General features: G+C 33.5%; 3 protein-coding genes across 9 annotated transcripts in view; 2 read left to right on the top strand and 1 right to left on the bottom strand.

Annotated features, from left to right (window-relative positions):
• The window catches only part of LOC115242326 (cytochrome P450 4C1-like), a 3,709-nt gene extending 2,962 nt beyond the window's left edge, over window positions 1–747 (top strand). Inside the window, exons 11-12 of the mRNA XM_029818549.1 lie at window positions 282–461; window positions 558–747. Of these exons, the coding sequence (XP_029674409.1) occupies window positions 282–461; window positions 558–727 (350 nt within the window). The 3' untranslated portion in view covers window positions 728–747. The remainder of the gene's footprint in view (window positions 1–281; window positions 462–557) is intronic.
• LOC115242324 (DNA repair protein RAD51 homolog 4) overlaps window positions 1–4,138 on the bottom strand; it is a 6,952-nt gene extending 2,814 nt beyond the window's left edge. Inside the window, exons 1-6 of one of the 7 annotated variants that reach the window (XM_029818541.1) lie at window positions 2,930–3,306; window positions 2,550–2,747; window positions 2,234–2,343; window positions 1,912–2,122; window positions 1,392–1,568; window positions 817–1,152 (exon numbers count right to left, since the gene is read on the bottom strand). In XM_029818541.1, coding sequence (XP_029674401.1) covers window positions 829–1,152; window positions 1,392–1,568; window positions 1,912–2,122; window positions 2,234–2,343; window positions 2,550–2,693 — 966 coding nt within the window. In that variant the 5' untranslated portion in view covers window positions 2,694–2,747; window positions 2,930–3,306 and the 3' untranslated portion in view covers window positions 817–828. Of the gene's footprint in view, window positions 1–491; window positions 1,153–1,391; window positions 1,569–1,911; window positions 2,123–2,233; window positions 2,344–2,549; window positions 2,748–2,855; window positions 3,308–3,440; window positions 3,859–3,882 lie in introns of those variants that run through there. The other 6 variants (XM_029818545.1, XM_029818546.1, XM_029818543.1 and 3 more) reach the window with 6 other exon arrangements.
• Window positions 4,139–5,104: 966 nt separating this feature from the next.
• LOC115242325 (helicase domino) overlaps window positions 5,105–27,560 on the top strand; it is a 40,679-nt gene continuing 18,223 nt past the window's right edge. Inside the window, 27 exon segments of the mRNA XM_029818548.1 lie at window positions 5,105–5,330; window positions 6,967–7,172; window positions 7,666–8,476; window positions 9,640–9,906; window positions 11,481–11,725; window positions 11,988–12,314; window positions 12,822–13,032; window positions 14,071–14,294; window positions 14,681–14,818; window positions 14,954–15,047; window positions 15,318–15,511; window positions 15,739–15,837; window positions 19,687–20,002; window positions 20,361–20,535; window positions 21,086–21,272; window positions 21,661–21,797; window positions 22,005–22,191; window positions 22,279–22,621; window positions 22,860–22,940; window positions 23,813–24,070; window positions 24,168–24,484; window positions 24,729–25,021; window positions 25,376–25,748; window positions 26,054–26,250; window positions 26,470–26,584; window positions 26,924–27,280; window positions 27,408–27,560. Of these exon segments, the coding sequence (XP_029674408.1) occupies window positions 6,978–7,172; window positions 7,666–8,476; window positions 9,640–9,906; window positions 11,481–11,725; window positions 11,988–12,314; window positions 12,822–13,032; window positions 14,071–14,294; window positions 14,681–14,818; window positions 14,954–15,047; window positions 15,318–15,511; window positions 15,739–15,837; window positions 19,687–20,002; window positions 20,361–20,535; window positions 21,086–21,272; window positions 21,661–21,797; window positions 22,005–22,191; window positions 22,279–22,621; window positions 22,860–22,940; window positions 23,813–24,070; window positions 24,168–24,484; window positions 24,729–25,021; window positions 25,376–25,748; window positions 26,054–26,250; window positions 26,470–26,584; window positions 26,924–27,280; window positions 27,408–27,560 (6,294 nt within the window). The 5' untranslated portion in view covers window positions 5,105–5,330; window positions 6,967–6,977.

Here is a 27,560-nt window from a genome sequence, read left to right on the forward strand (position 1 = left end):
TATATAAATAAGTAGATAAAGTTTCCAACAAAGATCTTGAAATTATATATATTAAAAAAACATATTTAGACCAAGTGTACAATTTAATTACTGCAGTGTTTGCAGTGCCTTTAAAATAGCCTTAATTAAATAGAGAGTATAAGCACTTTTTCCACTGTAGAAAAAGCAATATATGCACAATGTTGAAAATAATAAATTTGATCTAAATATGTTTTCTGATAAAATTCCGCACGCGAGAACTTTTGTATACTCAATGTTTATATTTGTATTTAATGTTTTAGGAGAATTTATATTACCGAAAGGCGCTGATATTTTCCTGCCATTTATAAAAATACATCGAAATGAAACATATTGGCAGAATCCATTGGTGTTTGATCCTGATAGATTCCTTCCGCATAATATGGCTAATCGTCATCAATATAGCTACTTACCTTTCAGTAACGGGCCAAGAAATTGCATAGGTATATATAAATATCATAAATATTAAATAATACTACGATATCTGTGTATGTATGTCATGATAAATTAATATATTATTATGATTAATCAAATTGCAGGATGGAAATATGGAATGGTTTCCATGAAAGTTATGCTAGCTACTTTGATACGAACATTCGTATTCAAAGTAGACAAAAGGATTACACTAGATGAAATAAAATTGAACGTAGCTCCATTATTGACTGTTATTAATCCTTTAAAAGTTAAGATAAAAAAAAGAAACGTATAACACAAAATAAACAGGTATAATAATATAATTAACAAATTTTTATATAATACTTAATAACAATCAATTAGAATATTTAACAATTGACTGACCTTATAGACGGCTTATTGTGATGTAATCCCGGCATCGCTTACTGTCACAATGCAGGATTTCTCGTCTGATCTTAGATCCTTCCAAACAGTTATCTTTCGAATTTCGCTACGCTGTCTTATTATCAGTAATCTCGTGACTGGTACCCTCGCCCAGTATCTTCCTAATGCCGGTGTTATGGCGGCAGGATCTACTTGATCGGTGGAATTCCATTGGGTAACTGAATTCACCGTGACCACGATTGCATGGCATTGTCTCGTGAGGAATCGACATGCCTCGGCCAAATCATCGAGCTCGTATGTCGTCTCAAGATCATGCTGGTGCACTTGTCGTGTTACCTTCAGAGAAATAAGATAATAGCTGATTGTTAAAAACTATGAAGGTTATTATAATTCCTAATTTTATATACTACTCAATTTAATATTAATTATAAGTTAATTATTATGAAAATTGGCAAGAAATATTATTATTTAATAATATTAATTGATACACTCTAATCATATTGCATTAATATATGCATAAAATATAATAAAAATATTTTAGAAGACAACAGCAATAGAAATTAATCTATCAGTACCTTAAAGATAACTGCTGGTAAAGAATCTATAATTACAAGAGGAAATCTTTTTTCTTCGAGCGACACATTATTCTTCCTTGTTTTATAGAAAGTTACTAATTCGCGCAAAACTCGTATTAAGTCACGGGACGAACGTATATGACAGACTTTTGTACGTTGCAGTACGTTTTCTATAATCTGGAACAAAAAAATACGACATTTATATTTCCAGAATTTTACAATAAAAATTAATAAGTATTAATTAAGGCAAGTTTCATTTGTATAATGCAATGTAAGAAATTTATCAGTATAAAAATTTTAAAGGTAATAAACAATCATATTAAAAAACTTTCACACTCTACATAAATATGATCTTATTTTTTTTCCATAAAATTGTTTTTCTTTTAATTGAACATATAATCAATTTACATTGTGCTGCATAATATTATATTCAATTCAAATTTGTGTTATAATTTTTGATCTAATAATTAATTAAATTTATTAACATGCCGATGTTTTGATTAATATTTAAAGTTATTACCTCTTGTCTGAAGTTTTTTGCCTTTAAAATCTCTTCGTATCGAAATCTGGTGAAATCTCTTTTTGTATCAAAATAATATACAATGATGTCTGACTGAACAGCAATATTAGCAGCTATTGTCAAACATAATTGAGTCTTTCCAGAGGATGATGGCCCGCATAATTCGCACAATTGTCCAGGATACAGGCCACCTTTCAGCAATTCATCCAAACTGTTGCAATGAAAATCAAATATTAAATATCTATCTCCTAAACAATAGTTGCATGTATTTGTGTTTATCAACATTATCTCAATTAAAAGTTAATATATATTTCAAACATACCACTTTATATTGATCGGAATATAGCTGCGCTCTATTGCAAGAACCTCAATCGCATTCCTCTTTGTGCCACTGTAATTCTTCAATATGTGTTTCTTCACTTCTAATATATCCTGCAAATGTTAATATTGTGCTGAATCAAGTTCCAAATTTTTTATTTCCTTTTCTCAAGTTAAAAAAATATAAATAAGTTATATTAATATCGATTGAAACTAATTTTTGAATTGAGTTGGATTCCAAAATTTATTCTTTGGAGTAAAGTAATATTTAATTGGTCAATCAAGAAAAAAAGAAAAAAAAAAATCCGTTAAATATATACCGTATGTGAAAGACCGGTGAAGGTTGCCAGTTTAATCGGATCCGTCGTGACAAAATCCACGATCGTAATCACATTTTTTCGTTGCAATTTCTCTGTCACCATCTCCGACAAACTCGGATGAATGCTCGCGTCCAATTTAATCATCCTTCAATCCTGAGTGTACGTACACATCTTTCTTCTTCTTCTTCTTCTTTGTGGCTGTAATACATACACACATACATTAATTATCTAAGAAACAAAACAATAAAGTTTGAAAGACTTTGCTTTTCTAAAAAGCCAACAGAGAATTTGTGGTATATTGCGTACATGTGTGTGTGTGTGTGGGTGAATGGATGAGAATTATTAAAACAATTACATAAATAAAATGTGGATAAACGTACGTAGACGTGTTTGAGCGTCTAATTAAAATCTATACGCGAAATAACATAGGTTTTTAGCAAACAAGAAGGAAACAATTCGAACCTCTGTTTAACACTACTACATAGCAAATGAAACGTGAGATTAATACATAAAAAAAATACAATTTTCGCAGCAATGTCACATCAATCACAACAATAATATGAAGTATTTTGAATTATTTCTTCTTCTTCTTTATGGCGCTTGAGCGCCCTAGGTCATATTTTGAATTATTTAAACCGATAGTCACGATGCACGAATATCTAGACACGATAACGCCCGAGCGAAAATCCTAGTGACTTTAAAATCCCCGAAGCGCAGGGATAATTGGTATGAAGAGACATTAGGGCGCTATTACATTTGTCACACGTATCGATATTTTTGATCCCTAGAAGAGAAATTTTCCCTATTGGATATCGGACGCAGAGTGAATCTACCATTAATATAAATCCCGCCGTATGGATTTTTATTGCGCGTATTTCAAAAAGCGCGCACTTGTGTGGGCGATTCCGGATGGCTCTTCCGGCGATATCGACGATAACCGGGACAAAGCGCGGAGTGTCCGAGTTGTCGCTCACTTCGTCGAACGCGCGACGCGCACGCGGTTGCTCCCGGCATCGACGGAGGGGTAGATTCAGGGAGATCCGTTCCTGTTCCTGCCTCCGATCCCGAAGGTGATCCCGGAACGACCCGGTCGTTTGCCGAAATGGCGATCGTTACCGCGGCGGCGGCGAGGGTATCCGCGCGCAAAAATGCCGCCCGGCGGCGGCACGCGTCTCCTCGCCAGAGACGCACGTGCGCGCACTCGACGATCGAATGGCGCCCCCGCGGCACTCGTCGGCCCCGACAACGCGAAACCTCGAGGAGCCGAGCGACACCGGTGACGATAGAGTGATCCCGGAGGGAGATCCATGCACAGGTATGTATATTTACTTACGTATATACGAGATAATGTTGCGGTTCGATTACTTTAGTAAGGCAAAGAACGTGAGATTCCATGTGTGCCACGTGGCTGATGGTGCTTCGGGTCGGCTCGATTATCGATCGTCTCCCATGTGGGTGAATGCTGAGGGTCTATTCTTCTTATCTCTCTTTTAGCCATCTGCATTTTCAAGTTTGCTCTCTTCCCTTTTTTTTCTCATTAGATATCTTTAAATATAGATTATTTTATTCCGAAAGTACAAAGTGTATAGCATATACAATGCAGCTAAAAAGATTTCTTTAGATCTGTTCTTTTTTGCAGCATTTTCTGCAAAAAAGAAAATCAAAAAATAGATTATATATATTACATACATATGCACAATCTATTTTTTTTTATCTTTCCTTTTTTTAACACGTGTTTCTCATTTCGAGTGTAAAAAATGCAATTTCGTGCAAATGAAAAGAATAGCTAAAGCCTGTATTAGATTGTACAGGATATAGACTAAGGTTGAAGATGAGGATTTGATCAATAGGGCAATGAAATCTTTAACTTGATTACTCGAATTTCAATTTGTCTTGATTGAATTTTAAGCCATGGCATATATATATATATATATATATATATATATATATATATATATATATACACATGATCTGATTTTCCGGTTAGATCGCATATTATCTAGTAAATTACTAAAAATATCACCATGTAGGATTGCATGTGAAAATCTATTAAATCAAACAGCGTTCGACCAATCAGGATAAAAGCAGCCAGGATTATCCTGATTGATCAATCGCTATAATTAGTTCAATTAATAATTAATATATATATTTAGAAATTGGAGAGGATGAGAGGAAAAACAAAAAATGCATAAAGTTCAGTTGCAAAGAACAAATCTATAATCCCTATCAAAAAGATTATGCATCGAAGATTGAGATTGAAATTTGACTAATCGGTAGAAATTTTAGCTCCTTTTATTCCGATTAGTCAAATTCCAATTTTTAATCTTCAATTTTCCATGCGTAGTCTCCGATACGAGCTTACGGGGCTCACGAACGGTGTTGAACTCGGAATATGGATTCGAACGTACGAGCGGATCGACCAATCGCGCGCGACCATCAATGCCACGTTGTCGCGCGCAGCGGCCACGGCCGGCCAATGGGAGAGCGCGCGCCGCCATCTCTGCGCGACTGGCGCAAACACAGCGACTCGGGAGAGGGAAGGGGAGACTGGCTCGTTTCGGCCGCGGCCGAAATTTGTCTCGCAGCCGTCGCCATGTTTAGAAGTGTGTACGCGTCCTTGGGCGTGCGGTGTGACAATGTATCGTAAAATATTAGATATAGCTCATGCGTCGTATGTTACGTGAGGTACCCAATTGCGAGTTGACCCACGCGGATCGCGGGCGTGACGATCATTCCCGTGGATGGCGCACCTACGTCGTGGAAATTTGTGATTACATTATGGTAAGTCCGCGGTCGTTCCGAAGCCAACGCCAACATGGCGGACGGGAGATTTCCTTTGTATCACGTCGCGCCGCGCGGTGTTGCGTCGGGCGGCTTCCCCACCCGTCGACGCCATTCGTCGTGTCCGGCGAGATCGCCTCCTCGCGCGTCTCCACGTCGTCGCGACGCGCATCTCCGTCTTGCACACCGTCTTGATCTCCCGTCACCGGCACCTCGATAGTATAAAGCACACCGATCCCTTGATGCACTTCTCGGATAGCAACCGGATCTCGGACCATCGTCCGGTTTGCCGGTCCGGGATCTCGCGATGATACACTTCCTCTCCTGACACTCGCCGATTCCCGATATCCCGTCGTCATGTACGATACTGAATTTCGCGTATGTATTGGTCGCATTCTGCGCAATATCTACTCTTATTTTTTTTATTTTTTTTTTTTTAAATCGACGAAGCCGTGTCTTACTCCGTTTACTCCGAATTCATCATTTTTTTTCTTTCGATTTACATTTGCGAACAATCGAGGTATTTCCGTCTTTCGATAAACGAATGAGCTCGTGCCGTGGAGATCATTGTTACTAGTATTTTTTTTAATATATATATTTATTTGCTTGAAATATTTCTATATTTATTTTTATTTTTTTTAGATAGTTTACAATATATCGAATAAGAATTATTTATATTCAATGTGTATTATTTAAAAAAGGATCAAAGTTTCTGTTGCATTGCAAATCTGCTTATCTGTTTAACATGTTTATTTCTGCATACTTTTAGTATATATAATATTTGAGGTCTCAATATTTTACATACACACTATTTCTTCACTATATTTTTATCTATGATGTTCTATATTCAATTAATGATTTAAGATACATATTGTATGTATCGTTTAAAATTAATACAAAAGTTTTTATCTAACTATATTTCTCATTGTTAAATTCTTCTTAATGATGTTATTGTCAAATCATTGTTGCTTGTTTTAATTCTTTAAATTAATCCTTTCATCTTTTTGAATATAATGTTTGTCATACTTTAAAAATATACCCAAATATATCTTATTAAAAAGAAAGCTAAGATATGAAGTATCTACAAGTAGATTGCTTTTTTTTTTTTATTTAAACTTAATAATTCTATATTTAGAAATTAATACATAGAGTATTGAGTATCTCTAAATTTTGTTTTTTAAAATTTGCTTCTAAATTTTAAGCTTTTCTAAGCTTTATTTTTTAGGCATTTTTTCATTACGATAAGAATACAAAAAGATGATATAGTATTAATCCTTTAAGAATATATATGCATTAATAAGATTTGTCGGCAGAAAAATTTCAAGAATTATATATCAAGTTGTACAAGTATATAACGAGGATTTAATGGACTTATGTATTGATGGGTATTTAAAGACATATATAAGATAACAAAATCTTTAATTTGAAAATATATTAAAAATTTAATTATATTAAAAATATATATATTTTTAAATAAATTCTATTAAAGTACATATATTGATGTTATATTTAAAAAAAGCGGGTCTTTAAAGAATTAATATTTAAATATTTACACTTTATACATAGTAAAACATGAATATTTATATGGTGCAAGTCACTGTGAATCATTATACAGTGCAACACTTTATCTTTTCAGCATAACGTGCAATGAGTGATAAGCAAGGTGCACCTATTTTACCACCCCTTAATCGGGGTGCGGCTAATAATGGAGGAAATAATGGAGGTGCAGCTCAACAGACTGTCAGTCTGCAGCAAGTTCTCGCTACTCAAGGCCTCAATGTGCTCTCTACTAGTAGCGGGCAACAGTTTGTCATTACGAGTCAAGTTCCTGGTCTTACGCAGGTGTGTCTTCATGTTACCAAATTTTTCTAGTTAGAATGTGTTGCGTGAAAAAATATATAATTTATATTTGTTAATAAAAAAAACAAATGCATTTTTTTCATAAAGTATAACAGGATGTTTTATCTAACTTAATTATCTAATTTGGTATATATTAAAAAAAAAATTATTTATGTATTAAATTAATTACAATCAGCGATTATGTTAACTTCTATTATTTGTACATTATTTATTAATTATTATTACTGCTTACTCAATAAAATATTTATAATAACTAAGCATTAACTTAATTAGTAAATAATTATATTCAGTGATGATTATCGAAAATTACTTTAGTTTTGATTATTTTTATTATTCATTAAAAGCATTGATTATTTAATCACGGATTACATTGTAATTAAATAATTAATCTATTTACACACTTGCACTTTAGCACAATTCTGTGCTAAAGTTTTCTCTGTGACAACGATTAATACTTGCGTATTTTTATTAATAGGTTATACCGAATAACATCACGACTAATGCAAGTGGAACGCAACAAGTCGGCGTCACGAGGATCGTCAACATTGCGGGGACGCCACCGCGTAACACGGCAGGATTGGTGGCCGGGAGTGTCAGTGTTGCCGGTACATCGCCGTCGGTCGCGTCGCGGCCACAGAACTCCACCAAGGTAGTATTAGCGACATCGCCGAAGCTCGTACGCACCTCATTAAGCAACATGTTTGCGACACCGATGTCGTCGCAGACGTCATCGCCACAGACACGGCTGCAATCGCCGTCACCGCCGGCGAGAAAGCGATTGAAATTATCGGAGACGACGGAGAAAACGGTTGCGTTCGATAGCAGTGGCTACCGTAGACGGATATTGGAGCACAAGATACGGCGGATGCGCATCGTACGGGAGAAATACGTCGAGAATGTGTCGGAGCTATTCTTTTTGCATATCGGCGGAAATATGATGGACTATCCCAGTTGGCAGAAACGGCCTCCGACGCCGCAATATTTGCACTTTTTACGTCAGCATCCGCTCGATCCGGATGACGATGACGAGGATTTGACAGTGCCGTTGTCATCGGATTTCTCGCAGTTGTCTGCTGTCACCACTGTTACTGCTGCCACCGTCGCTGCTGCTATTACTACTACCACCGCTGCTGTCACTGCCACCGTTGCAACCGTTACCGCCGGTTCTACGATGGTACAAATCCCAAATCAAAGCGCGGAAGTCAAGATCTCCGGCGCGGGTGTTACGCCAATAGCGCTTTCCACTACTCTACCTGCTGCGGCTTTAGCTCAGCTCACCCAACAAGGTAAATATTGTCTAATAATTAAGGCAGCAAGAAAATCTAGTTACTCATTGTTTGAGCGATATTGACCCGTAAGTTTACCTTCGATTCATAATGCATTCATCGAGAGTAACACTACATTCGCGAATTTAGCTACACAATATCATTGTTTTAGAATTGTTTGCGGTGGATGCTTATTTGAAACGGTGCTGACTTTTTCCTTGAAATAAAAAATCGCGTTATTGTTCAATTAATAATTTTAGTTAAAACCACAACACTGCTTTTACTATCCAAAAGTTTTACAGATCAATACTAGTATTATTAAATAGATAATAATTTATTAGGTATAACAATATCTTTATCATATTAGACGATTTTGCTAGAGATGATTTTTTTAAATATGTTTGGAGATATTTGGACATCGTTACAATTTAAAGAGATAATAACAGTAATAGGCTCAGGACAAGAACAATTAAGCGGGAAGACGGGAAGAAGAGCTAACATGGGAGGTCCACCCGAGTGTAAATTTGTTTATCAATTTCACTGGTCTTAGCTAATAAAGCACCTTTCAAAGTATAACATGCTAAGTCCACAGGCTAATATAACGCCTAATAATCGGGAAATAGACCCGGGATAATTCGGCTAGGCTGGGAACACAATGTCCTCTCCCAGGGCACTGCCCACTTTCTAACCCAATACAATGCATCGAATGCACATGACAAACGATATACATGCATTGTTCCCAGCACATGTTCCCAGCCTAGCCGAATTATCCCGGGTCTATTTCCCGATTATTAGGCGTTACATTAGCCTGTGGATTTAGCATGTTATACTTTGAAAGGTGCTTTATTAGCTAAGACCAATGAAATTGATAAACAAATTTACACTCAGGTGGACTTCCCTTGTAAGGCGCGAACTTATTTTTAAATTTTATTAACTAATGTGCATTAAAAATGTACGTTTTGGATAGTTTTTTAATCCATCTTCAGCATATTTATATCCATGCTTTCTCTATATTCAGCGTTAGAAGGAATCTTGCATCATCTTGAAAAATATTTCTTTAACGTTAATTATTTAACAAAGGATCAAGCGTTTTCTCATTCGTGTTATATTTTAATTCCTACTCATTATTATGAATAAAAAACTCCGGTTATTGTATACCGAATAAAAGATCATTTGCGCACTAGGACAAGTACCAGGTAGGCCTCAAGGGGGCCGCCATGGCATGGTATTTGCCTTCCGAGCGGCAATCCAGTCTTCACCGTCAATCACCGTTCATCCTCCATCCGCTTCTACTCTAGCACCTACGCTCATTATAGGTGATTACTGTAGGTCGCCTGCCGTGTTCGTTTCTTCGTGTCTTTAAGTCGCTCCGTATATTGGTTTCGCTTTCGGGCAATTTGTTAGTTGCTCCAAATCCCTGAGTTCTTATGAAAATCTTAATGAAATTGATTGTTTTCATGCGTTATATTTCTGTATTATATCTGTCGTACACTTAACTTGAACTGTTTGAATGATGATCGGGAGACGCTCGCCAAAAAAGACCTCGCTACTGCTATTAAAGACATATAGAAACTTGTACTTTCACTTTTCGAATAAATTAGCTGTATAAAATATACTAGAATTGGCAGAAAGTAAAATATAAAAAATAAGTAAAATGAATTTTAGCTGAAAACACTTATTATGTATCCAAAGTCACATATTACAATATGTTTTTTCATTGTATGTTTACTTTATGCCAATTTTGTAGAACAAATTGAACAAGAATAAATAACATGTTACATGTAACTGTACAACAATACTCTGTGTGGCGATCGTCCTGATTGTTATCAAATGCAAACGCATGTTTTTATTTGAAGCTTGGTAAAAACAATGTACATCTATTCCTTGCTGTTTCGGTATCACACACATACACCTACATTCTCTCAGATGCAAATGGAAGCGATTAGCTTATTTTATCTTAATTGACGTGTTTCATGACGATTTCATTTCTCGCTTTGGTAGTTATTGTCGACCTTGTAGACATATATCATCTTGTTTTTTATCTGTCCTGTGGAATCTTCAATGTTGTCAAAGATTTATTATTATTATTACCGTTATTATACGCGTGAGATATATAATGCTTTTGATATTCAGAATACTGAGATTTAGAAATATTATGAATTTAAGCTTCATTTCTTTAATGAAAATGTGATTTCAAAAATAATAAAGTTATTATTTTTATTTTCTCTATTCATAATCTCTAACGTTTATTTTTATTTTAGTTAGCATTAATGTTTACTATTCTCATTATTATAAATTATTTTATTGTTGTCAATCTATATAAATTATTCAAAATATCTCAAAATCTCTCTTATTGCCTGAAATATATTATGATATTCTATTTAAGCAAAGGAAGTTATTGTAACCATATTATATTATCTTGTATTTATATTTTTAAATCTTATTCTCATCTAAAAGATATCTATAAAATGATCTATAAATAGATCTATAAAATGTTGTTCTCCAGTTTCATCTGAGTTATGTAATAAGATAGTTCTGCCATAAATATCTGTTTATGCTATAAATATATATTTAGCAATCATTATTTAATTTTAAAAAAAATTAAAAAGTGATAAAACAATGTGATAATACAAAGAAATGTGTATCACAGCACGAGTATCCATCTTGTGCCAGTAAACATGTAAAAAAGAAATGAATGGCGGATTAAGATAGCTTGTAAGCAATCGATATAATTTCGCAAATAAGTAAAAAAATGCGGATGTTTAAGAAAAATTTTTTTAGTAAAGAGTGATACATTGACCGTTGAGATTAATTGCTTCTAAAACCCAATGACTCACTTTTCAGCAAATAAATTACTATTTATCGGTGTTATATACGCTACTATGTATCGCTACTATGTTTGCCAGCTCTTCGATTTTATTTCATTTTATTTTATTTTATTTTATATATATATATATATATAAATATATATAAAATTTACATCATATATATTATAACAATCTTTTTAATCATGTTACCATTTCAGGTGGAACACCGGTAGTTACGGAACCGTCGAAGCCAGCGGTCACGATTACTGCCCCGAGTCCGGTGATGGAAAAACCATCGTCGTCAATAACCACCATCGTCACCCCGAAAACGCCTACGACAACCACTGCGCTCAATAACCCCCAGCCTGTCGTTAAGCTCGTTAAGTTGTCTACACCTACTACTGTAATTACTTCCTGTGATATCACGAACAATCAGGAGCAAATTGTGGAAAAGGCTAAACAGGTAATTGTCATATCCTTAATAATTGGTTCTGAATACTATCTTTTTGCAATATAAAAAGCATATATAAAATATCAATATCAATATCTCATTGAATGTGTAAAAATTTTAATGAATTAAATTATTATTAAATTATTTTGAATTATTTTTATTATTAATTATTTTATTATTTAATTGTGGTACGTGTTTCGAAAAAATCGGATATATTATTTTTATATTTAAAATTAAACATTTTATGATAATGACTACGATTATTGGAATACAGGAGGCATACGTGATGCAGAGGATCGCTGAGTTGCAACGTGAGGGATTATGGTCAGAGCGGCGATTACCTAAAGTGCAGGAACCAGCTCGAACCAAAGCCCATTGGGATTATTTGCTGGAAGAGATGGTGTGGTTGGCTGCCGACTTTGCCCAGGAGCGCAAATGGAAGAAAGCTGCGGCGAAGAAATGTGCGCGAATGGTGCAAAAGTACTTTCAGGAGAAGGCGATTCAAGCGCAGAAGGCCGAGAAATCGCAGGAACTCCGATTGAAAAAAATTGCTAGCTTCGTCGCAAAGGAAATTAAAACCTTTTGGACGAATGTCGAGAAGGTGAGCTAGAACAAAAATAATAAAATTAATATTTAAAGATTTTAAATAATCAATTAATGTATCATAATTTATCGATTTAGATCGATGAAAAAATTGTTTATATTTGTTTTAAATTTTATTACCATTATTATGTTATATTTCTTTTCTTTTATACAAATAGATCGGTTTAATTCTGCTATTACCCCACACTAATTAAGCCGACCTTCTTGATGTATCGTTATCAGAAGCGTGTGCTCGTTGTGGGAACAGCAAAGTCTGCGCATTGTGTATGGTTGTTTAGTTTCCTAAATTCAACCAAAGAATTTAGTGCAGGACACCTATTTTATCAAATTACAATCATATATCGATTATGTCATAAACGCGATATCTCGTAAATGCTTTTTAATTTGAGCAGATGAAAATTCTTATTAATAATTTTAATAACAATATTAAGACAGGATTAAAAAAACATTAAATATAAATTTTTTAAAATAAATTTAAAATATATTTTTTGTAATTTGTTGCCAGTTGGTGGAATATAAACAGCAAACGAGGTTGGAAGAAAAACGAAAGAAGGCGTTAGATCAACATTTGAATTTCATTGTGGGTCAAACAGAAAAATATTCCACATGGCTGACAGAAGGTCTCAACAAGACCGATGGTTCACAAAGTATTCCAGCTTCCATGAATAGCTCGCGCATCTCTTCGCCAGTTCCGCAGGGAAAATGTCATTCTGATGGTATGTTTAATTCATAATATAAAGAAAAATTAATTTTATATGAAGGTATATAATTAATAAAATAGTTTGTAACATTAATATTATGTATAACATGATGTTAATAATTATATTAACATTTATAATAACTTGATAACACATTTCGATGCCAAAAAATTATTGTTGATAAAGTTATTTTATAACAGTAAAATTTACATCGTAAAACTTTTAATTATGATATTGTATAATTATTCTGTAGAACTATGTAATAATATTGTATAAAATTCTTAATTTAATAGCTTTTATTATTATAATTTATGAAAGACGTGCATATACTTTGGAGCTTAGAACGAGCTTTTGAACTTAATGGCTGGATAAATTAATTTACTTAAACTGTGCGCTGAGTTGCATATAAATTATTTCAACTAAATCTCTTCTGTATATATAATAGATTGCTTAAATATTATTTTGATTATATAATGTTTAATAGATTATGTATACAGGGTGTTCGACAAATAAGTGACCAATCGAAAGGTGGAAGTAGATTGGGTCAAACTGAGTCGAAAAGTCCTGAACCATTTTTTTTATAACGCTTAATAAAGGAGTTATTATTGATTAAAGTCTGGCCAACCAGCGCCGATCTTTAGCCGGGCGCACGTCGGTGAACCGCGCGCCTGGTAATATGCGGCAGCGTACACTTCACGGCGCGCGGCTCACCGACGTGCTAAAGGTTGGCGCTGATTGACCAGACTTTACTCAATAATAACTCCTTTATTAAGCGTTATAAGAAAAATGGTTCAGGACTTTTCGACTCAGTTTGACCCAATCTACTTCCACCTTTCGTTTGGTCACTTACTTGTCGGACACCCTGTATAAATTATTTTAATTACATAATAGGTTTTATTTTCAATTATGTTGTGCATAAACTATTTTACTTTTAAATCACGTACTATTTATTAAATTAAATTCCTATTTAGTTTATCTTTATTATAAATTTACTGTAATCTTATTGTATTATATAAATTATTTTAGATTGTATAATATATGCAACGCACATTACAGAGGAATTCCAGCCAAATCAGAGTTCAGATGATGACGAGGAAACTATAGCTAAGGCCGAAGAGGAAATGAAATTAACGACCAATCATAAAGAGGAAGTGGAATTATTGAAGAGAGAATCGGAAATACCTCTGGAAGATCTTCTGAAAGATTTGCCGCCAGATTATTTGGAGGATTGCAACAAAAGCTTATCACCGCAAAACGCAACAAACGAAGAGGAGCAAAATGTATGTTTAAGACCAGGAGTAAAAAAAAAATTATTTGTGCATATCTCATTTTTTTAAACTTACACAATTCATTTTTTCAATTTTACACAAAGAGGAAAGATGTTGCTGCAAATTTCTTTATTTAATGTATTAATAAAAACAATGTGTTTTGATATGATAAATACTTTGCAGAACGATCTTCTTTTTTGTGCAAAATTATCCCAAAACAGCTAAAGGTTATAAAAATTGTTTTAAAAGTTGTTTTAAACCACTTTAATGGAAAATTTTATTAATATAAATTTTTAATATAAAAATATGAAATTCTCTTTTAAATTGATTAAAATTGCAATTTTTTAATCAATCTGCTGCGGGAAAGATTAAACGAGATTTTACAATTTTTATTATAGGACAATAAGGAAGCAACTGACGCGGATGCAGATTTCGTCGCGGCATCTGGTGAATCCTCAGACGAAGAAGATACTATCATGGAAGAGGAGAGACTCGAGGGAGAGATCGATCATAAAAGGGAACTCGATGAGCTTAAGGTGTATAGTTTTTCTTTGTAATTATTAATTATTTTAATATTGAAAAATAAATGGACGATTGTAATTCTTTTTTTTTTTTTTTTTTTTTGCCACATTGTATAGATGTAGAATAAAAATATGCTCGTCTTCATTTAGGCTGACAACGAAATGTCTATTGAAGAACTTGCGGCCAAATATGCAAATATGTCGGACATGTTGATGGACGTGGATGTGGACGTGGAGGTTGAAGGTAATTATTATAATTGTATTTATTATTACATTATATGTAAAAGCTTTGTAATTATATAAAGGCTTTTTTTGTATAAATTATATATTACGGTGATGATAGTACTACCAATCCTGATGGTGCGAGATATTTGGTTTTCATTTATCTCGATTACCCTCTGTGCTGTAAAATGAGGCATTTGTCTGAGAAAATTTTAAAAATCATATATAGTATTATTGCTAAAAAACGAAGCAAATCGAATTTAATCAAATGCTATTTTTCATTCTCTTTTAGGTACAGATAAAGAGAACAGTGACAAGGAAGCGGCTCCGGAAACCGAAGACCAAACAACCAGTAGCGAGAACGAGAGTGAAGAGAGTGATCGCGAGAGCGACGAGGAAGAGATTCGGACTCAGAGCGATGCCGAGGCAGATGTAGGACTTCAATCTCTCCTTGAAGATCCATCTGAAAAACAATCGGATAGCAGAGTGAGTAATAATAGATTTTTGTTACACACACACATGCACGAATTCTTAATTTCCTCAGTTATTACATCATCAAGCTCACTATAAATTGACGGGTTTGTATTGAGTTATTTTTTGCTTTTGAATCAATTTTTTTTCTATTTTATATATATATATATATATATATATATATACACACATGTATTTCCTTGTAATTTTTTCGCATGACATGTGATTATTTTTTGTTATAGATTTCAGACGATCATTCAGACGCTCGTAACGAGATGGATAACGTTGCCGCATTGGCCGAGAGCATTCAGCCTAAAGGAAACACATTGCTCACCACTAGTGTAAGTCTTTTTACGTTTATCTTCTTAATTTCTCTTTATTAAATCTTATTATTCAAAGTATAGATATGTATACATGTATATAAAATTCACCACACGTTGCCTCGTCATTTTGTGTTTTCTTCTAATCACCGCATGCGAATTATATCCATTCATGCATTCTATCCATAAGATATACGCGTAAAACACTGTAATTTACGCTCGCGATCGCGTTTATTCTCTTTGTATATCCAATGCACACACAGTATATATATACAGCGCGCATTATAATTCGCGTGCACGCATACATAATGCGAGGGCTGTCCATAATGAAACCAAACTTTAAAAAAGCGCCCGAATGCGATGGCATGAGGTCATTCGCTTTGTGACACTATGTAGTGGGTTTTTTTGGCAACTTTCTCACACCACGAGCATGACGCTATCGTTCATAGTTTACGTTTTATAGTGGCTTGAATGAGCAATATGTCTATTTTTAAAATAATAAAAATTATACATAATTTATGAATTACTTACCACATATCGTTGGTCTGTCCGTCACGTAAACTTCCTTTTTCACTTTTGCTCATCCTTTGCTGTTTCGTTGTAGCATTCACATTCACTCGTGAAAACACGATTAATTATGATTATCCGTATACACAACGATCGCGAGATACTTTGCACGGCACTCCCGATCACGGAACAATCACATGAGATACGCAGTTTATTATACCGTAAGACAGAGCAACTTATAAGAAGTATGATTCGCTCGACGTTTATACGAAGTACAAAATTATGCGTTACTCGTTACAACAATGCTATCTCTTTAGATACTGACTTGGACTTCGTGTAAACGTCGAGCGAATCGTACTTCTCGTAAGATCCTCTGTCTTACGGTTCAATAAAGATAAAATAGAGAGAGAGAGAGCTCTTTCTCTAATGTTGATAAATATAGTATATACACAATAACATGGATCGTAAGATCGAAAGATTAAAATAATGAAAAGTTGTTATAAAGCAATTGTTTAATTAATAATTAATTTATACTTGCATTTTAGGAAAATTAAAGTATATACAAAATATATTTGACTCTAAACATTGTTAGAGAAGTAATTATTATCCGAAAAAATCGATAATCAAAGGGATCGTAATGAAACGATAATTTATAATTTTTATGCTTGTCCATTTGCTTTTTACTCGCAATAATAGATGATCGTGATTCGAAAAAGATTTATCGTCGCGACACAATTTTATGTCGTTTATCAAAAGTTAATTAATAGTTAATTGTAATAATCATAGTGAATTATGTTTCGATACTAGTCCCGATCGCTTTTAGAAAAGGAATTTGTTTATACGAAGCGTTTTGCACTTCTACTTTATTGCTCGAGTGTCATCGTGCGAATAATAACAAAGCCGTAATATATAAACATTAGCGCGCTATTGTTTACGCCATCAAGGCTGAATATCATGGTAGTGATAATTCACTGCCGAAATATTTTATGCGCTATGACGTGTATATAATATAATTAGATATGATTTAACGTATGTAAAAGATAATTAATTACTAATTATATTAATCATATCAAACTATATATTTCTCGATACTTGTCGCGTTCGCGTTTGAAAAAGAAATTTGACGGAGCGTCTCGCATCAAACTTTCCTACTCGACTGTCGCCGCGTGAATGATAATAGAATCAAGGAATGTAAACAATAGCACTCTAATGTTTACGCCGGCAAAGCCGAACACCTTGTTATTGATAATACATTGCCGAAATATTTCACATCCTATGACGTATATATATATATATATACGCGGAATATTATATATAGAAGTAGTTTAAGTTATAAATTAATTAATTATCTGTTAAACGATAGATGTATCACAGAAAGCTTTCATTATATTAATTACTTGATCCTGTGATACGATTGCGCGTTCTCAATTTGAATTATATTTAAATAATTAAAAAGTGTCGTACGATAAAGTATCGGACGAAATATTTTTAACTCTAAGTATCATCGGGAGAGAGTTACGTATTATTTAACATATATAATATATATAAAAGATAATTAATCATTAATCATATTAATTTATCATTGTTTGCTGCTCACATTCCCGATACTTCGCGATTTATTAATTATTTATAGCAAATTATTTCGCGATACTTTTCGCGATTGCCATGAGAAAAGAAATTTGACGGAGCATCTCGCACCACTATGTTTCTGTTCGAGTGTCGCCGCGCGAATGATAACAATGCCGAGGCACGTAAACATTAGCGCGAGAAGCGTTTCCTGTCACTACTTTATTGCTCAAGTGTCGCCATGCGAAAGATAACAAGTAAGAAAGGAATATTTGACGGAGCGTCTCCCACTATTATAATACTATTCCAATGTCGCCATGCGAATAATAACAATAGTAATCAATAAACAAAAAACGTAAACAATAGCGCGTTATACGCAAAGGCCGAATTCCAATTCCCAATTCCATTCATAATTCGTTGCCGAAATATTTTACGTTCTATAACATATATAATTATATGCGGAATATTAAATTGTACAAGTATTTTAAATTATAGAATTAGTTATTAAACGATCGTCGATAAAACATCGGACGAAATATAATTTAACTTTAAGTATTTTTAAAGAAATAATTATTGCTTATAAAGAGAGAAAGAGAGAGAGAAAAATCGCGCAACAAAACAATAATTTACAATTTTAATTCCTGTCACTTTGATTCTTGATCAAATGTACATGTAATTACATATTATTTATAAAAGTTAATTAATCTTATGTTATATAAAAACGTGACGGTATACCTTTAACCGCACGACCAAAAAATTATTAACGCTGCTAATGATAAAACTCTTTATGAAATGAAAGACTACGGTTCGAATTGTAGGAAAACTAATAGAATATACAAAGCACTCGCTCAGAAAATAGCTAATTTTGTGCGTGTATGCATATCGAATTTAATTTGATATAATTTAAAAATTTATAATCTAAGATAATATCTAAAATTATAATCTAAGATATTCTCAATTGGCCGACTCGCGTGTAGATACACGGGGAGGTGCCTCGCTGCTGCTGCGCTTGACTTGGTGCGAGACGTTACTGTGTCTCATGATTTTATGGTTTTATAAATTTTTTACAATTTGTAAACGTTCAACATTTGATATTTTAACAAATGAATTTAAAACAAAAATTTTATTATAATGTAGTCTATTGAAATTAAATGAAAAATAAGATTTTATTTTTTATATGTTAATGTCTCGATAATTTTTAATAGGGTGAAATTAATTCTCTAGGAGTTTTATAATTTATATGAGAATATACAATATGTTGCAAATTTTTGTTTCTATACTTTAATTATTTTATTTTGTATCAAGAAACTTAAATAATGTTTGGTAAATAATCCTTTCGATCCAAGGTGATGAAGCAGTAATTTTGCTCATTATCATTTACGAAAGGAATATTAATAGTGATAGTTTTCTTGTGAATAAATGTATATCTATCTTATTCTGGAAAATAATCACTACAAGATTATTAATAAATTCTATACAGATTATCTCACTATGTTACATCAATCTTTAATAACATACATTTGATAAATTTTGACTGATTTTTTTTTAAAACGTCCAAGCATCAATAATTTTCGAATTATAAATCAGAAGTTGTTTTTGTGAAGTAAACTTCAAATTATCAATTGTTAATAGATAATAAAGACTTGAAACAAATACGTATAGATGATAAATTCTGTCAACATAGTTCAAAGAATCTGAATAAAATTAAATTTGTGACTTGTAATGACATTTTGTATAGAATCTAGTTCTTATATATTATTTCTCATGTGTTCATTGACGTTACATTTTATTTTTCAGGTTGTCACTAAAATACCTTTCTTGTTGAAACACTCCCTTCGCGAGTATCAGCATATAGGATTGGATTGGCTTGTCACTATGTATGATAGAAAGTTAAATGGTATTTTGGCGGACGAGATGGGTCTAGGTAAAACTATACAGACCATCGCGCTATTGGCGCATTTAGCCTGTGAGAAGGGAAATTGGGGACCGCATCTTATAATTGTACCGACCTCCGTGATGCTCAATTGGGAAATGGAATGCAAAAAGTGGTGTCCCGGATTCAAGATACTGACGTATTATGGGACGCAAAAAGAGAGGAAACAAAAGAGAACAGGTAACAATATATAATGAATTAAATATAAGTGTCACTGTAAAATATTCTCTGTAAAGATTTTTCTTTTCCATGTAAAATTTTTATATCTTTATATATTTCTTTTTATCTTTGACTTATGATTTATTGACGTTACTCGCTGCCGACAACAGATACTAGTTCGATATGGCCGATATCTGTTTTATAGTACAGCGAAATAATAAAATTCTCTATAAAAACTCGCGTGTCAAAGGTCAATCTGACATTCTGACATACGAATCCTGTCGGGAGAAACAATTAAATTATTTAATTCAATAATATTTAATTGAAAGATTATTGTTTAAATTTATACGAAGTATAATTTGTTTTTCAACGTTCACAGGTTGGACGAAACCGAACGCTTTTCACATATGCATTACATCCTACAAATTAGTGATACAGGATCACCAAAGTTTTAGACGGAAGAAGTGGAAGTATCTCATCTTGGATGAGGCACAGAATATTAAGAACTTCAAATCGCAGAGATGGCAGTTGCTCTTAAACTTCCAAACACAACGGTAACTAATCTATTACAAGATTATTTCATATTTTAGTTAAGTGTGATAGAGTTTAATTCATAATTTTTGTGATAATCATATATATACAGTTTAAAATATTAGAGATAAAAATATTTGTAATAACATATTCGAATATGCCGAGGTTATTAATTGAAAAACTCAGTAATAATAATTTAATCTACGTTTTTAAGAATTATTTTTACTAATTTTCTAATTTTTTAATAAAACTTCAATTATTGTTAGAGCATTATATTTGTTCGCATAAGTTTATCTTGATTTCAAAGATTCGATATAATAGTGACCTAGCTTTTATATATATATAGACATCATAAAAGTTAATTTTAAGATTGAAAAAATTAGATTTAAATTTCTCTTATTGTTAGATAAATTTCAGAAAATTAATTTTATTTAATTTTTCTGAGATTTTAAAGAATAAATTGGATGAATTGGAAGAAGTTTTGCACTAATTTATTCAATTGAAAGTAATAGAAATTGTTTCATTCTCTCTCTCTCTCAGCATTATTGCATCGCTTTTCGTTACTTGTTGCAGGAGATTACTTCTTACCGGTACACCTCTTCAAAACAATTTAATGGAACTGTGGTCTTTGATGCATTTTCTTATGCCTAATGTATTTCAATCTCATCGCGAATTTAAGGAATGGTTTAGCAATCCTGTTACAGGCATGATCGAAGGCAATAGCGAATACAACGAGAATATAATCCGTCGTCTCCATAAGGTCTGTACGTAGTTTTTTATCTTTTCTCATTTTTCCTTTTTTTTTTTTTTTTTTTTTTTTTTTTTTTTTTAAATTTTTCTTTTTTTTTTTTTCACTCTAGAGTCATGTCAACGCACATATGTGTGGTCTTGTATGAGAAATTCTTTTTCTTTTCACGATATCGTTTTTTACGTTCCTCTCCTATCTCGGTTACGTTAATGAGAATTGAGGTTATCTCTTGTAAATAAATTATTAATGATATTTATCGTTTTTCTTTTTTTTTTTTTTTTTTTTTTTTTGGTTTATAACATTATTAAAGAAATTTGAATAATTTTTATTCAGCATAAATATATATGACACATTAAATTTGTTATGATAATATATTTAATATTAACAACATTCTCCGTAGGTGTTGCGGCCATTTCTCTTACGACGACTGAAAATCGAGGTGGAAAAACAATTGCCAAAAAAATATGAGCACGTGATCATGTGTCGTTTGTCAAAACGTCAGAGATTTCTGTACGATGACTTTATGTCGAGAGCCAAGTAAGTTAATTCTTTAACGCTCAAATTTGCGCTCAAACATTAACGATGAAAGACGAAAAATACTTTATTTTTCTCTAATTGAAAGTAATGTTTCTTTTATTTTGTTTATACATAAAATATTTTATTTTTATTATACAGTAAAATGTAATATAAATAAAAATGTGTTATTAGTATATCAAAAAATCCAATTTCCGTATTTTGTTAAAGGACGAAGGAAACACTCGCCAGCGGAAATCTGTTGAGTGTGATTAATGTATTAATGCAATTACGAAAAGTATGTAACCATCCGAACTTATTCGAGGTGCGACCGACCGTTTCCCCGTTTCAAATGGAGGCACTTGAATTTCTGACCGCCTCATTGGTTTGGAGCGTGTTCGATTACGATCCCTTCAAGGTAAAACAATGACCGTTTCACAATGTTCTTGTTTTATTACAATCAATTGTTATTCGATCTTTGCGAATTGTGATTTGACTTTTGCAGCACATCCAATTGTCCAGTTTGAACTTTTTGCTGTTAGATCTGGAATTGACGCTCAGTGCATTCGTTGCGCACAGAATGAAACGATTGCAAACGCCCAGAAAGCTTATAGAGGAAATAGATAGCCAGCCAGAACCGACGCCGAGATGTCCGTCCGGCCGGATTAAGATCAATGTTAGATTGTCGAATCAAGCGAAACCACAGTCGTCAAATACACAACAGCAACACCAACAACAGCAAACGCCAACTAGATTGAAGAATCTTGCTGGAGTATTACCCACGCCAAGAGTGGGTACATCTCTTTCAATAAAATCGTTAAATACTAGTCAGGCTGGTTCAGGACGAGGTAGGTCTAGAATGATGCTGATATCTTATTATATTAACATTTTAGCAGTCTCATTAGTGGCAAAATTATTTTGCGAGCCAAGAGAAATGCAAATTAATATCAAAATATAATTGATTTTTTTAAAATTTCTTAGCGATTTAATTGATGTATTTAAACTGTAATATATATAATAAAATTGTAATACATATTATTAATCTTTTTTGTTTTAAATGCGAAATGCAAATATTTTTATTCTTAGGTGTTACATTGAGAGTTGCGAGTGGTCAACAATTGCAAGGATATTCCGTGCAACTGGTGCCACATCAGGCTGGCGTGAAAGGTAAGCTACTCTTGTTTTTTTTTATTTTGCACTTTTTAGTTATGTACCTTTGAATGATATTTTTATTTGTATAATATTTTCCAAACTTGGAAGTATAAATGTTACCTATATGAGTTTTGCAAACAATCTGAAATTTCTCTTGACGAAAATTTTATCAAATGTTTTTGTAGAATTTCTATATAAAACATTTCTATATCAAAAAATATTTAATTTTTCTTATTCAATTGTCTACATGAAACTTATTGATTGAACATTATATAAAATAATTTGTGTGAAGAAGCTTTTAAAATTGCTTATAACTCGATAAGAAAGATGATTTGAATCTTTTTTTATATATATATTTTTTTTTATCTTTGAATTGTTAACATTTCCAAAGTTTGTACCTGTAATTTTCTCATATTTCACATATGTCTGAATTTATTTTTGTCTTATATTTGACATAATTATGCATATAGAACATGAAACGAATAAATTGTTTGCGTTATTGTGTGCATCATTAATCAGTGATTGCTGCTGTTTCTCACTAGGCAATCATTTTTGCAGTGATGCTAGATCAATTATTCCTTGAACCAGCTTGTTTATAATCTAACCATTTATAAGCATTCTAAAACTAAGGATACAATTATTCAAAACTATCACTTCTTGTAGCTAAACGCGGAAATCTGAATATTTCCATTCTTTTTACTATATTTATATTTTTATAATATGATGTCTGAAAAATGGAGAGGAATAGTCGTATTAATTTTAACGTAAACAGCAAATTTATCTGCAATGATAAATGTGATATATGTATATATATATATATATATATATATTTTATACATAATTTAAAATACATATATGTATATTGAATTTAAATTTTTGTAAAATAGCTATTCCCGTGGCAACGCTGGGACATAATCCGCAAAGTGCCACTGTGACGTCAACTACGACAGGGACAAACGCGCAAAGATTCACAGTGGGGAACGCTAGCCTCAGAGATGGCATTCAACGATTAACGACGCAGACCGTCACGGTTAAGCAAGGCGATTCCGTCCAGAGAATAGCGGTGCCTGGTTTTGCACAGTTAGTTCAAACCTCTACCGGCAGACATATCCTTTTGACGTCGAATCAACAGAATACTAACACAGGTTTGTCATCGCGATTCGCGTATTCTTGCTAAACCATTGTTTGCAATAATCAACGGATAAAAGAGAAAAAGAAGAATAATACGTTTTGTATCGACAGTTTCGTTTCCAGTCATGACCTCCAGTGGTTCGCGTCTCGCTGTATTGTCTAAATCATTGATGGGTTTGTCCACCTCGGCCGCCACGACAGTGAACAAAGTCGTCGGCGGTGTGGTGACAACGCCGAGTGGCCGACCCGTTATGAGAGTACCTCCTCTGAACGTCACCGCTTCGCAGTCACCATCGGGCGGAAATAGCCAACAGCAATCCAGTCAACAACAATCGCCATCGATACGTAGCATCGTCACCAGACAAGCTCAGAAGGAAACCAGTAAGGCGCAGAGTAAATCCGAACAGCCCAAATCCGAATTTCACTTGGTAAGTTAACAGATGTCTATAAAATATTGATTCTTTGTCAGGGTAATTAAAAAATAGAGAATCAGTAGTTTAACTTTCGAATACTCACATTAAGTCAATTTTATCCAAATAATTTTTGTTTAATTTTTTTCCTGCAAAGAATATAAAATTTTTATTTAATAGATAGAAATATCCTTAATTATTCCTCGTTAAATGCTCTGATATCTAGATAATAGAGACTTTAATATTATTGATCGCTTTACAGCCGCAGCTGGAGGAGGAAAGACGGCAGAGAAGACAGGCCAAATTGTGCCTCACGGCAGACATCAATCAGCGAAGATGTGCGGCGTGTCCGCTTTACGGTGAAGATGTTTTCATGGCTTTAAGAATTGGCAAGCCTACGACGGCTTGTCGCTGGCACAACGGTTGGGTGCACTGTACGACGGCCAAGGAAAACATTCGTACTCGCAAGCAGTTCTTTTCACGGACGGAGGCGCTCGCTGAAGCCATCAAGAGTACAGAGCAGATTGTTGAAGAGCTAAAAGAAGTCTTTGAAAGGTTGATATACGAGATATAATACATAAATTAAATAATATTATTGACGAATCACAATTCTTCAGGTCCATATCAATATTCATCAGATTTTTTTTTTATTAATGTCGGATTGATGTTTTTGTGTATATAGCAAAAACTTAATTATATATCTTTTTGAATTTTCATTATTAAATGTTCAGCTACTTAAATCTCGCGAACTAAATTTCTGTCAACGGCCACTTGAAATTAATCGCTGAATACAATTTTATGTGTATTTATTTTACATTATTTTACGTCTATAGTTATTGATGTAAAATAACGTAAAATAAATAGTATATTGTTTCTGAAATAAGATAAATTTTCTCGATATATCCGTAGATTTGTAGTCCACGTACCGGCTGTGCGCGCGCCGACGCCTCGATTCCATGTGTCTCATCCACCACCTCACAAATTGTGGGACGAACGTCAACTGCGGACTGAACTGCAAAGACAACTATCACCAAAATCGGCAGTGTTTCATCCGATCTCGAGTCTCATGCTCACGCAATTCCCTGATCCCAGACTTATCCAATATGATTGTGGCAAGTTACAATCGTTGGATCGTCTGTTGAGGAAGCTGAAGATCGAAAATCATCGGGTTTTAATATTTACACAAATGACTAGGATGTTGGATGTGCTGGAAGCTTTTCTGAATTTCCACGGACACATATATCTACGATTGGACGGCACCACTAGGGTGGATCAACGTCAGGTAGTGATCAATATGTTATATCATTAACGAGATGCTATAATAATAGTGATGCGTACGCGTGACATCTAAATTTTTCAAATGCTGATTTTAATTAGGATTTTAAGTATGAATAGTGGCTACTGAGAACATATTAATCTTTCGTATAAATTTTAAAAGGAAATATATATTTTATATATAATAAAGATGATAATTAAACATATAACAAAAGCATATGAAATTTTATTTGTATGCGATATGTTCTTATTGCAATGTTAGAAAAAAATAGTGGATGGAATTGCTAACGACGCTAATGACTTGACACACAGATTCTGATGGAGAGATTCAACGGTGATAAGCGAATTTTTTGCTTTATTCTGTCAACGAGATCTGGCGGTGTTGGCGTGAATCTTACGGGAGCGGACACAGTAATATTTTACGACAGCGACTGGAATCCCACGATGGACGCTCAAGCGCAGGATAGATGCCACAGGATCGGACAAACACGGGATGTACATATCTACAGGTATACATGCGAATTAATACCAATAATGAAGAAATAATATTAATAATTCACAATAATTTGTATTGACGTAATAATATATGTATATTTGATTGTGTATTATTAGTATTATTTAATATAATTAACCATTAGAATAAAAGTTTAGAAACCAAAAAAAAAAAAGAAATTTTTAATCCTAATTAACAATGTGATGGCAAATATAGATAACAATTTATATTTCAGATTAGTCAGTGAGAAGACTGTAGAAGAGAATATCCTAAAGAAGGCGAATCAGAAGAGGTTGTTAGGCGATCTCGCAATTGAAGGCGGAAACTTCACTACGGCATACTTTAAAAGCGTAAGTACTTCAATAAAAATTTGTGTCGCACGAATTATATTGTTTCTTCGTATTATTAATCAGAAAACTTTTCAATTTCAATATTTTCAGAAGAAAACGCGAAATAATTTTTTAAGGCAATTTATATTTATTTATTATAAAAGTTTAAAACTTTTTTGAATCACAATATTACTTAAATTTAAAAAAAATAAAATAAAATTTATGAAAATTTCAGATTAATATACATTCGTGAAATATTTTGTTCATCAATGTTGTTGAAGGCGTTATATTTCGACTACATAAAAACTAAATACTTGCGTTCGCCATTTATCTTTCGTATAATAATAAAATTATTTTCAGTCCACTATTCAAGATCTATTCAACATCGATCAAACGGAGAACGATGCATCGATGCGAATGGCCGAGGTGCTGGAGCAGAATCGGGAACGAGAAAAAGCTTGGAGCAAGGAACCGACAGCAGGATCGTTTCAGGGCGGCATCTCGAATCATACGGAGGAGAAAGCGGCGATGGGTGCTCTCGAGAACGCTCTTGCCGCTGCTGAGGAGGATCTTGATGTTCAAGCCGCGAGAACTGCGAAAGCGGAAGCCGTTGCCGATCTTGCCGAATTCGACGAGAACATTCCGCTAGAGGACGCCGACAAAGACGAGACGCAGGTCAGCAAGGCGGAACAGGAAGTTCGAAATCTGGTTGCTCAGGTAGGAGAAACGTTTCTCGTCGATTCGCTGGATTAGGCGAGTCGCTTTCATTTTGTTTCATTTTGTCGACTATTGCTATCCTTAATGCTTGTGTATTAACTCTATGACTCTATAACATTTTATTTAGCTTACTCCAATCGAGAGATATGCCATGAGATTCGTCGAGGAATCAGAGGGAGCGTTTTCCGCGGCACAGCTGGCCGCGGCAGAACGGGAACTCGAGCAGCAGAAGAAGGAGTGGGAATTGGACCGGCTGCGAGCGCTGCGCGAGGAGGAAGAG

The sequence above is a fragment of the Formica exsecta genome, unplaced genomic scaffold, assembly GCF_003651465.1.
Source record: "Formica exsecta isolate Colony F162 unplaced genomic scaffold, ASM365146v1 scaffold59, whole genome shotgun sequence".
Classification (NCBI taxonomy): domain Eukaryota; kingdom Metazoa; phylum Arthropoda; class Insecta; order Hymenoptera; family Formicidae; genus Formica; species Formica exsecta.